The sequence below is a fragment of the Mytilus edulis genome, chromosome 3 (genome assembly GCF_963676685.1).
Source record: "Mytilus edulis chromosome 3, xbMytEdul2.2, whole genome shotgun sequence".
In the NCBI taxonomy this organism is placed as follows: Eukaryota; Metazoa; Mollusca; class Bivalvia; order Mytilida; family Mytilidae; genus Mytilus; species Mytilus edulis.
Window position 1 is genome coordinate 6,593,447 of NC_092346.1, and position 13,111 is coordinate 6,606,557.

Here is a 13,111-nt window from a genome sequence, read left to right on the forward strand (position 1 = left end):
CTTGGTAGGCCGGTACAAACACAACCCGCTTTGAAATTTCTTTAAGTTTATTTCTTATTCTGGAAATCGGTGTATTATGTACTCTATTATTTAATTCTAAATTATTTTCAAAATGTAATATTCTCTTATCTACCACATTCATACATTTATTTAAATAAGAATCGAGAGGTTTTTTTTTATCAGATTTTCCTTGTTTACACCACTTTTTACAAAACGAGGAAAGAGCATCGTTGGTGACTTGACTACACTCTTTCCAATCTATTTTAGATGGAAAACGATATTTTGGTCCTTTTTTCAAAACGTTTTTAACCTCTCTGTCCTGGACGATATTGAGATCCCCTGTAATAACATGGCCATAAGGGACATATCTAAATTTCGACAATTCACAGTTTCAAGTTAAGGGAGTATTATTATCTATATTCACGTCTGATGTAACCGATGTATAATTAAAAATTAAACTTCTGCTGGTTTTTTTTGTATGTGTATAAAATTATAGGTGGTTCATCAAACAACTTTAGTCCTTGTTATAATAGTTATCAAAGTTACCAGGATTATAATTTAGTACGCCAGACGCGCGTTTCGTCTACACAAGACTCATCAGTGACGCTCATATCAAAATAGTTATAAAGCCAAACAAATACAAAGTTGAAGAGCATTGAGGATCCAAAATTCCAAAAAGTTGTGCCAAATACGGCTAAGGTAATCTATGACTAACATTGGAATTACTCTCATTACAGAAGACCTTATGGAAACTCAAAGGATAATTTCTAATGAAAAAAGACCTCACCATTACCCTTATAAAGGGCTTATAATGACTGGTGCCAGTGCTACATATATATCTACATTTCCCCTATATTCATATATTGGAACAAACATAAAAAAATCTTTCTCAAAATAAGAAAAGTACAAATATTTTACTGATAAGACAACAAATACATAGTAATATATGCTTGACATAATAACATAAATAATGTGATCATTGAATACGTTAAACATTTACAGGACAACTATATTTTTGAAAACTATTCCCTCCTCTGTTTCAAAATAAGAAGCTTGATAAAAGACTTTTAACACTGGAAGGTCGTCAGTATCATTGTTTTTGCGATAAAACTAATTGAAAATTTGGCGGGAAAAGATTATCTCTGGATTTTTTCATTCATTTGATAATGGCACTTATTTTCTTTCAAACACAATGATTAGTTGGTCTTTTGAAAAGTGGCGGTATTTCCCTTCCATTTTTTTCAACAGCAATATAATCCTGTTTAACCACAGGTATCTATAGTTTCTACACAATTTTGCCTGTAAAATAGGAGATTATTTGCAACTTCCACCTGATCGAAAGACATTATTTCACATTTTTTTCTGACTTGAATGTTGATTAATAATATTAACTATATCTTTGTAACCTTTTCTAGTAGCAAAAGTTAAAGCTGATTGACCCTCAGAGTCACATCTATTATAGTTTATCCCTCTTTCTAGCAACAACTTTACTATGTCTTCATGTCCGAGCTCACAAGCCTTCATTAAAAGAGACGCACCCTCATCATCAAATAAATTCTGGTCTCCACCTCTATCTAATAATATTGATACTACTTCTGCATGACCATTATCACATGCCTGCAATATATGTGATTGGCTTATCCTCTCACATTTATTATAATCTGTGCCTCTGTCTAACAACAACTTTACTATTTCTATATGTCCCTGTTCACAAGCTATCATTAACGGCGACTCATGCCAATCATCACATTTATTATAGTCTGCTCCTCTGTCTAATAGCAACGTTACTATTTCTGAATAATCATTTTCACAAGCCACCATTAAAGGTGATTTACCGCCCCTGTCACATTCATTACAGTCTGCTCCCTTGTCTAACAATATCTTTACTATGTCTGAATGATCATTTCCACATGCCTTCATTATAGGTGACTCAGCCCACATGTTACATCCATCACAGTCTGATCCTCTGTCTAACAACATCATAACTATTTCTGTCTGACCATGTTCACATGCCTTAAGTAAGAGAGACTCACCATCATCGTCCCATATATTATGGTCAGCTCCTCTGTCCAATAACATCATAACTATTTCTGTATGGCCTTGCTCATAGGCGATCATTATCGGAGATTGACCCAACCTGTCACATTTGTCATAGTCGGCTCCTTTGTCTAACAACATTTTGGCTACTTCTATTTCACCACGTTCACAAGCTTTCACTAAAGTTGGCTCTTCCGAACTGTTACATTTATTATAGTCTGCTCCTCTATCAACCAACATCTTCACTATTTCGGTATGACCATGTTCAAACGCTTTCCTTATAGGTGACTTATTAATATCATCGCATTTATTAAAGTCTGCTCCTCTGTCCAACAACATTTTTACTATTTCTGTGTGACCATATTCACAAGCCTTCATTAAAGGTGACTCGCCGTCATTATCACACTTAGTATAGTCTGCTCTTTTGTTCAACATTATCTTTACAATTTCTGTATGACCATTTTTGCAAGCTGTCATTACGGGTGACTCGCCATATAAACTGCATCGTTGACTGTCTGCTCCACTGTCTAACAACATCATTACTATTTTTGTATGCCCATTTTTACAAGCTTTCATTGCAAGTGACTGACCATAATCATCATATTTATTGTAGTCTGCTCCTCCTTTTAACAACATTTTTGCGATTTGCGTATGACCATATTCACACGCCACCATCAAAGGCGACTGTCCCCATATATCACATTCGTTACAGTCAGCTCTTTTGTCTACCAATTTCTTTACTATTTCTGTATGACCAAGTACACAGGCCTTCATTAATAGTGACTGGGCCAAGTTATCACATCTAATAAAGTCTGCTCCTCTATCCAACAGTAACTTTATTATTTCTGTATGACCATGCTCACAAGCCTTCATAACAGGTGACTTCCCATCATTATCACGCACATTACAGTCTGCTCCTGTGTCTAATAACATCCGTACAATTTTTGTATAACCACGCTCACAAGCCTTCATTACAGGTGACTCATTTTCACCATATGTATTATAGTCTACTCCCCTGTTTAACAATATCTGTACTATTTCAGCATGATTATGTTCACAAGCTTTCAATAAAGGTGAATGACTATAATCATCTGTTTTATTACCGTCTGCTCCTCTTTCTAACAAGATCTTTACTATTTCTGTATGACCGTGTTCACATGCTTTCATTAAAGGTGACTGGCTATCATAATCGCATATATTAAAGTTTGCTCCTCTTTCTAACAAGATCTTTACTATTTCTGTATGACTGTGTTCACAGGCTTTCATTTAAGGTGACTGGTTATCATAACTGCATCTATTAAAGTCTGCTCCTCTTTCTAACAAGATCTTTACTATTTCTGTATGACCGTGTTCACATGCTTTCATTAAAGGTGACTGGCTGTCATAATCGCATATATTAAAGTCTGCTCCTCTTTCTAACAAGATCTTTACTATTTCTGTATAACTGTGTTCACAGGCTTTCGTTAAAGGTGACTGGTTATCATAACTGCATCTATTAAAGTCTGCTCCTCTTTCTATCAAGATCTTTACTATTTCTGTATGACCATGTTCACAAGCCTTCATTACGGGTGACGCACTTTCATCATCACATCTATTAAAGTCTGCTCCTCTTTCAAACAAGATCTTGACTATTTCTGTATGCCCGTGTTCACAGGCTTTCATTAAAGGGGACTCATCAAAATAAATATAGTTGTTAACATCCACACCCAAATCACAACACCATAAAACCAAAGAAATGTCACCCATAATGCAGCATTTTAAAAGAACATCATAACCGTCATCATGAAGAATATTTGTTTTAAGTTTAGGCTGATCACAAATATGTGCTAGCTGTCTCTGGTGAGTTATATCTAATGTATCTAAATGAAGCATAAAGTGTCGTCTGAATTGTTGCATCTTCATATTGATGTTACTAAATACATCTTGAACTTTCCCTTTTGACCAGTCATCAATCATTCTCTGTATGTACATTTGGTGATATGTTGGTGGTATAATAGTTAAAAACTGATCCATCTCATCGGTGCATGCTAATAAAAACCTCTCCTGGATCAGACTACTATCTGCATTCTTTATCAAACATTGTATTATTTTCTGTCCAAAGAAGTAAGCAAGAAAGTCAAATATTTTATCATGTATTATCTTGTACATGTTTCCGACTTTCCTGATGAATGTATCTTTAAGCGAGTTCAGTTCATGCCGTAATAAAAGCCTTGGTGTTGTCCTATCCAGTCTACATGCTTCACATGTGTCTTCAATAATAATCCTAGTTTCTACATTTACCTCATCTACCAATATTTCATCGTTCAATTTGTTGTTAAATATGACACATAAAGCCAGAGCACAATATTTAGTGTAATGCCCTTTCTTGAGTAGCTGGTCAATTTCTGCTTCATAAACTGTAAATGGATTCTGGAAGAAATCTTTAACGTTAGGTCTAGGACTATCATGGTATAATTTACATAAAAGAGGAAAACAATCATATAAATCACTATATCCAGTAATCTCAGGAACTTTCGTGTTTAGATATAAATCTGCTATTGATTGTTTTTCAGTTTTAACAAACATATATTTTCTGACAAGAGGTTACATTCACATGACTTGAAAACTGACAAAGATTCAAATTGTTTATCCTTATATACGTGTAAGTGACAAGCAGCAATAATTCTTGTTCGTTTATTTCCAAGAAGCTTTTTGATATCCTCCATGACAGGTTCCCAACGTTTAATGTCACGCTGTTTAACAGAAAAGTTTCCGCAGAAATCATCAATAACAAACAATATTTTTTCTCTAGGATTGTAAAACCTCACAATGTCACATGGCTCTGTAACCAGAAGAACATTAAACTCTTCCTCGGCCATTTGTAAAGCTACATGTCGGAGAATGGCTGTTTTTCCTACACCAGAGCTAGCAGTAATCGTGACACAGTTGTGTTCCTTTATACATTTGAATACAAGCTTGGCAGCTCTTGTTTTTATAAACATCTTATCATCATTTTCCTTCCAGGCTTTAAGCGTTTCTTTAAATCTTGCTAAAATATGAACAAGGAACATTTCCTTATAATTTTCATTTATACAAGTAATAGCCCGAGATTAAAATATTTGTATTGACATATTCATGTGCCAAAAAAAACCCTTAAATAATCAATGTCGTTCAAAAAATAATCTTCTAACAATTTCAAAACATTAGCACATTAAGTTAAAACATCTAACATTCAAAATATTAACCTGTTTGACTGTTTACGTTTAACAGTTTATTCTCTTAGCGTTAACCTTCGACATTCAAAAAGATAATATGTTCTCACAAAGTCTACCTTTATAGCTCCTTCATTATTACCCGACTTGAATTTAAAAGAAGTAAATCACCTAAAACTATACTATTTTATTTCTTGTAAGACTTCATAGAACCTGCAAATTCAACCTTCATTTTTTTATATATATAAAACACATGTCATAAAAATAATCTCAAACTTACCTCTTATATTACAAGGAACTGTATCATCGTAGGACGTTTTCAACCTTTTAATTTCATCTGTCATTTCAGTATGATCCTCTTGGAGTTCTTCATAAGATCTTTTCAGTTCTCTATGGTCTCCTTCGAGTAGAAGTTCATGATATATTTTCAAACTGTTTAGTGACTCTTTTAGATTCTTAATTTCATCGTTAGAGCATTTAATATCCTCTATTATTTCTTTGTTTGTTTGATCCAGTGTTCTGATTCTTAGATGATCACAGTCCTGTTTTATTTTCTGTCCACCTAATCTCCCAATGGCCTATAAAAATAGAATCCAAAAAAATACTGAACTCCGACGAAAATTGAAAAAGGAAGTCACTTATCAAATGGCAAAATCAAAAGCTCAAACACATCAAACGGATTGATAACAACTGTCATATTCCTGACTTCGTACAGGCATTTTCTTATGAAGAAAATGTGGGATTCTTCCTGGTTTTATAGCTAGCTAAACATCCCACTTGTATGACAGTCGCATCGAATTCCATTATATCGATAACAATGTGTAAACAAAACAAGCAGACATAAATAAATGGGTAACAATGTAAAATAATAGGCATATAGCAGTCAACATTGTGTTATAAACTTAATCACTGTGAAAACAAACAAATATGTAACAAAAGAGCACATAAAGGCATATAGACAAAGCACATAAGCAAACATTAAAGATTAGAATACAAAAATAAATCTAAAGTACAATAACACAATGACGGGATGTATGAGTAGTTTGTGGGGTTCGTATTGCTTATTCTTTAGTTTTCTATGTTGTGTCATGTGTTCTATTGTTTATCTGTTTGTCTTCTTTCATTTTTAGCCAGGCGTGATCAGTTTATTTTCGATTTATGAGTTTGACTGTCCTTCTGGTATCTTTCGTCTCTCTTTTATTAATCTATAATTTTCACAAAAAATAAAAACTGTCTTTGCATGTCCTATTACTAATAATAAATTTCATGTCAATTTATAGACAATTTAAATGCATGATACAACTCCGTATATGTCTTTTTTTGTACATCTGTAAATAAAAAGTTCATTGCATTGTTTTGTATACAAGAGTATATATAAACAAAAAAACGATTTAGTATATCTTTCCTTTATGAATAAAAGTATAACAAAAGTTTATGAGAAACTGGTGTTAATGCTGGTATCACATAAAGTAAAACTTCACATTATTAATAATCTATAAAAACGAGGCCAGGGTCAAAAACGCATTTTAGCGACAGTAAGTGCATACGTCTATTTACTGTGGGTTCATTTCTTTTGGTGGATAGAGGAAAAACTTGCATGTTCGTGGATATTTGATTACGTGGTTTTGGCGAAATCTGCATTCACACCGTCAGCAAATTTGTAATTCGTTGAACTTTTAAATTCGTAGTTTCCCTATATACACGAAATCCACGAAAACTGGTATCCAACGAATACTTCTAGTACAATTAATCCACAGTAGATCCCAGCAGTTGGCATCATAATTGTTATCCAGTTGAAAAAAATAATTCTGAAAACCTGTATTTGCAATCAAGAAAAACAAATGTTTAATCATGAACAAACTGGAAACTTGTCTATAACAGAGCAGATCTGATAGCTTTAATAGCACTTAATGGAAACAGGTTTCACTAATATATCTTACTCCAGTTATAATGTCCCACGCAGCGTTGAAGTCTATGCTTCTTACTTTCCCACCATCCAGTTGAGCCAGGTAGTTCCGATAGTATTCGATTCTAGCTAAATCTGTACCTGGTGTGGTTTCCATGGCAGTGGGTAAACAGCCAAATCCACCCTGATGATTGGTTATGTTCTTCATGTGTCATAGAAGTGTAATCATTAATGTAATGTCAAATGTCTTGGATTTCGGATCATCTGAAAAAAATCAATAATTACATCATTCATAAGTGTTTGTTCTTTGTATTGATGAATTAAGTATTTACCAACTGATTTTTTTTTTGGTTTGTTGTTATGTTGTGCTGTTACACTACTGTCCGGGGGTTGATTGCTCCACACATGTTTAACCCCACTACGTTCTATATGTGTCTGTCCCAAGTCTGTAGTTTGGTCGTTGTCATAGGTTCATGTTTGTCATATTCGCTTTTCGTTAATTGTTTTATTGTTCAATTATGCCGTTATATAAAACATGATTTTAGCATGATTAAATAATTTCTCTTTCGATCATACTACTGACTCAGTGGTAATTGTAATTGTATGAGCTCTTATCTAGTTTATTTGTTCATGCTAATACAATAGAGCATTATTCATTTGTTGAGCTAAGTAAATCTCTTACTTGAAATTCAAAATAATGAAAACAGGAAGTAGGCGTCTAAAAGGCTTTTTTTTTATAGCTGACTCTGCGGTATGGGCTTTGCTCATTTTTAAAGGCTGTACGGTGACCTATATTTGTTAATTTCTGTGTCATTTTGGTCTCTTCTGGAGGGTTGTATCATTGGCAATCATACCACATCTTCTTTTTTTTATATCTCCATCAAAGTCACAATGTATCAAAGGTTGACAATTACAGGATAAAGTGCGGTCGTCAACTCAAGCCTTAACTCACACCGAACAGCAACGTTTAAAGGGTCCCAAAATTGAGATTCTTACACAAGATCTTATAAAAAAGTAAAATCACAAAAATAACTTCCAGGAAAATTCAACAGGAAAGTCTCTAATCAAATGGTAAAATCAAAAGCTCAAACACATCAAACGAATGGACAACAACTGTCATATTCCTGACTTGGTACCGGTATTTTCTTGCATAGAAAATGATGGATTAAACCTGATTTTATAGCTAGTTAAACTTCTCACTTGTATTACAGTCAAATTAAATCCCATTATATAGATAACAATGTGTGAACATACAGACACAATAGGTTAAAATGTCAATACTAGGGACCCGAACAGCAGTCAACATTGTGTTATTGTCTTATTCACTTTTAAAACAAAAAAAAGATATTAACAAACATTAAAAAGGTGATTAATCTTGCTTTGTGAACTTACGAGGATATCTTGGAAACAGGAGGTTCCACTGTGATCGGTTAATAAGGTGTTTCGTTTTTAAGAAAAGCAATTTGTTGTACTCTCAATGAAGCAGATAAATATCTTGGAGAAAATTCACTATCAAATAATTTTCTAGCTGCTCGTTTAGAAATTCCTGTTAGTAATAAACTCATTCGAATATAGTTTTCTTCCTCTACAGAAAGGGAGGCCATCCTGTTTGAGAAATGAGTTAGATCAAGAGATGGTATATTTAACTATGGTAGGTACTCGGTTAACAGTTTTGGATTTATATTTGACTTTCATGCCAAAAAACAATTAAATTACTGTCCATTTCATGATGACATCTGATCAAATCTGGAATATTTCCTGAAAAAGATTGAAAAAATCTAAGTAATTAAGGTTAATGTGAACACACCTTCTTTATTTACTTCATATGGAAATGGTTGTAGAGCCTAAAGTATATCAAAAGTTTCCTCTAAACTAGCTGATTTAAAAATAAAATAATGGAGTGCCTTCGTACAAAATTTTAATCAAGCTAAATACTGTTTTAAATGTTAATTTGAGCTTAGTATGGTTGATTCTAACGAGTTTTATGTAATACAAAAACCTCTTATTCTCAGAATATCGTCTATGAAAAGTTAAAGATGACTGAATAAATTATATGCAGAAAATATGTGATAAAAACTACACGTACCAAACTAACAGAGGGAGTTAGCTATGGCATATACCAAACAATACTATTTTTTCTGAATATTTCACAGCTTCACAGCAATCTCCTCCCTCCCCCCTCCCAAAAAAATCACATTATCAAACAAACAAGGGTCTAAAAGTTTTTACCAAACAATTGATATAAAAACTTAGGAAAAACAATAAAATAGAACTCTGAGATCTTTGATTCTACAAATTAAGATTGTGTTTTAATCTACTCCTCTTCAACTATAACTTATTAGACAAAATTGATATTTAAGAGACAATTGAAAAACCAAAAACCTTTGAAGCAATTTGTGAGAAGTTATCTTTGATTTAGTTATACAGGGACAAAAATACATTTGGTTTAAATCACCTTAAATTCCTGTTTTCTATTCTTTAGAAAAAAGAGGACTCTATAGATTCTTTATACCTACAAAATATAATTAGAATTGCATAATTATTCTCTAAGAAGATTTTTTAATAAAAATGACGATTTTCTCAAGGAGCTGTATATGGTTAGTCTTTTTTGTATTTATTCTATTTCTAAGATATCTTATAAACTAATAGTATGCTTTATACTGGAAGATGAACAGTACTCAGAAGTTGACATTTTTGCAATTAATCTGATTTCGTCAATAAACAATGCTGCTTAGGGAACATGCATAAACATGACACCAACACTTTATGACATATGTATCTATATATTTAGCGATCAAACATTAAACTTCAATGGGAAAAGAGGGGGGTATGTTTTTTTTTCTCTCGCCAAAAGCGGGAACGTATTTTTTTAAAATTTTCAATGCTATCCATCAAATTACAAAAATATAATACTTTAATGTATGATGAAAATCTGGATTCAGAATATTTTTTATGGCTTGAACAGAATATTTTTTTTTCAATTTGGAATCAAAATATTTTTTTAGAAAACACAATACCCCCACTACTTTTAAAGTTAAATGGTTGTTGCCTTACTATTTACAGACAAAGTTATCATAATATAACCATTAAAGGTATTTACACCAATTGTATCATACATCAAGATAAAAACGAAAAATGTTAAGATAGGTAAAAGTCTTCATTTGTTGGCAAATAAAATTCCAAACAGAAATCAGTCTTGGAGAGATCTTGTATTGCTACTGAATAATTGGAGTATAGCCTATTTACTTTTTCTGTTCCCCTTTTATACTTTCCATGATAAACCCAAAAGCATTTAAATTTTTTGTTTACTCTGCTTATTATCCCCCCTTTTTACCCACTTGCAACCAAGGATTTCCACTGTATAATGGCTTATCCAGTGAGATGGTTCTTGTTTTAATCCCCCGTTTTTACGATCATTGCTTTGGCATGGGTACATTTGGTTGAAGCCCCCATTTTTTATCTTTAGTTTGAACACCCATGCAGCTCCCTTCTTTTTTTTTAAAGTATAAATCCTTGTTGCAACCCAACCAAACAACAAAAGGCCACTTGTGTTTTGAGAGATTGTTAAAATTTATCAATAAAGCTAAACACATACAGATAACAGTAAACTTAGTCTTCAATCAATTCGATCGACTGACCATACATACATATTAAATAAACTGCATTCCTAGTGCATTCCTATACCGTACACTGCACTTCAGTCAAAGAATAAAATCCCCCAAGAATGTTTCCATTTGAAGCTTATTTCTATTCTAATCATTCCTAGAAAATAAGTGTTTTATTAACATAAAAACTGGAAATATAGTAAGCACAGTGGATTGCGAAATCCTTTGTTTATCTTAGTTACATTTCCTACTTTCGTTTCTGATGGTCCGTTCGCCCTAATTACACGTTCGCCCTAGATCTGTTCGTCCATAGAATCCGTTCGCCCCATGAAATAAAATATGTATATTAAGAAATACCTAAGTATCATATGCAAATTTATTTTGTAAATATCAAAGAAAATACCAATAGTTTTAAGCATAGTGTTTGTTAGCGGACAATGCACGACTATGCAATTGTTACATTTTTTTTTAAATTTAAAATTAATTTTGAATAATGTTGATCTTTAACGCTGATTTATAGCCAGAGACATGTATTTATATGTCTCTGTTTATAGCTAAACATTTTTTTTTTTAAATTATTTTGACATCGATAGTAGGTGTGATTATGTCTGTAAATGTGTGGGGTGACACGCTTTTAGTTTTGGGGATGTGGTCTATGTGTTTTCTGAGCACTGTTTTAAACTTAGTATGGTTTCGAGACGTTTCGCTCTGGCATTTCAATTATATTTATGTAACTTTATTGTTTTGCGAGAACTAGTAATGCATTCAATAAATAGGGCTCCTTGGCTCCTTCACAAATTAAGTTTCAATTGTAAAGTAGCATTTCGTTTCAAAGTCATTTCGTTTACTTTAAAACTTTATTTAAATCAAACTTAATAAGCATGTGACAACAGTAGTTTGATATTTCCGTAAACTAAAAGATATTGGCTTTCAGTTTATTAAACAATATAATAAAAAAAGCTCTTTGTACCGCATGATCTTAATAAATTGTGGCAGAGATATTTCATGCGAATTATCTATATAATGCCTCTCCCTTTTCTATTTCAAAGTTGTGTTCACTGAATAATTCTCGTTTTAAGTGATTGTTTTCCCTACATTTAAAAGTGAGTGGGTCTTCCGCATCTTTCAAATTAGAGTTGTCTCTCTTTACACATTTTACCAACCTTGACGAGACAACCCCCCCCCCCTTTTTCCATCTTTCCATTACAACCCGTTTATATATAATATAGATAATATGTATAAGATTAGATTTCAGATGTGTGCAAATTAGTGTGAATCAGTGATATTTCAGTTCCATGACATGATGAAAAAAGACGACGACATCACAAACACTACATCTTTTTATTCATTAGACCAAAGATCCTTTGATGAAGAACTCACTCATTTAGGACCTGCCTGGGTCGCAAGAGATAGCTTACATCTATTGACAGCAATATGCTTAGCCTACTGGTATGTTAGAAATCGTGGATTCTTGCATCGTTATTTTGACGGCTATGTCATGTGCTCTTTGTTGTTGTTTGGGGTTAGTGTGGTCAATTCACGATGTTGTCAATCCCCCCGACTAAAATTGTAATTTTAGTTATGTACAACCAGTGGTCAAAACGTGTTGCACCGTTCGCAAATTCTAATATATTTTTGATATAAAATACATGCATTTTTAAATAAGATTGCAATGAACTTTTAAAAGTGTCTTAAGATGTTTATAGTCATATTATATTTAATTAAACTCCGAAAGTATCATTTCAAACAAAAAATGAAATAAAATGTATGCCGTTTTCATATTGACAAGTGTGGACACAAATCAGTGTGTATAGTATGGTAAGATGTTTGACAGTGTGTTCTGACTAAAAGAGTTCTCTATTTCCCCCATAGGTTTTTTTTTAAACTGGTTTGCTCAGTGACAGTCAGCCTGTTCCAAATACTCAATAGCAGTGTGGTGAATATAATATTTAGTTACAATGTTCATTTTTGTAATAGTGGATGATATAACAATTGCATTTGTTACCAAATGATTCTGATAGATATGTTCGACAACTTTGAATTTGGTTAGCAGCAAAATCTTAAAATAAGGAGAGGAACACATTGGGTACATGATCACACATTTCTGCCTGATGTGATTTTAATATGAGTGATAGTATCTGCGTGAATGTACTATTTGTATGGCTCTATCTATGTTCCTTCGTGGTGGTCATTTCTAACTTAGTTTGTTCACAAAAACTGTAAATTAGGTCTCCCCAATTTGATTCCTAGTTACTTGCATTTTTTTATATGTAACGATGCATATTGATTTGTGCAGAAGTTCCCTTAAGATTAAATCAAACAAGCAATGACAGAAGGAGAAGATCCAGATACATGCCAACATCATTGACTTC

The 13,111-nt window shown here is 32.8% G+C and overlaps 2 protein-coding genes across 2 annotated transcripts; both read right to left on the reverse strand.

The window, feature by feature from the left end:
• Positions 1–899: 899 nt before the first annotated feature.
• LOC139514137 (ankyrin repeat domain-containing protein 50-like) lies at positions 900–3,319 on the reverse strand. The gene has a single exon (XM_071302907.1). The coding sequence runs from the start codon at positions 3,301–3,303 to the stop codon at positions 1,351–1,353; it is 1,953 nt and encodes a 650-aa protein (XP_071159008.1). The 5' UTR covers positions 3,304–3,319; the 3' UTR covers positions 900–1,350.
• A 1,247-nt stretch (positions 3,320–4,566) lies between these two features.
• On the reverse strand, positions 4,567–8,659 carry LOC139514145 (uncharacterized). The gene is made up of 4 exons (XM_071302927.1): positions 8,527–8,659; positions 7,169–7,398; positions 5,509–5,806; positions 4,567–5,065 (listed from the first exon to the last, which is right to left on the reverse strand). Exons 2-4 carry the CDS (start codon positions 7,340–7,342, stop codon positions 4,572–4,574), a joined length of 966 nt encoding a protein of 321 aa, XP_071159028.1. The 5' UTR covers positions 7,343–7,398; positions 8,527–8,659; the 3' UTR covers positions 4,567–4,571.
• Between the last annotated feature and the right edge of the window lie 4,452 nt (positions 8,660–13,111).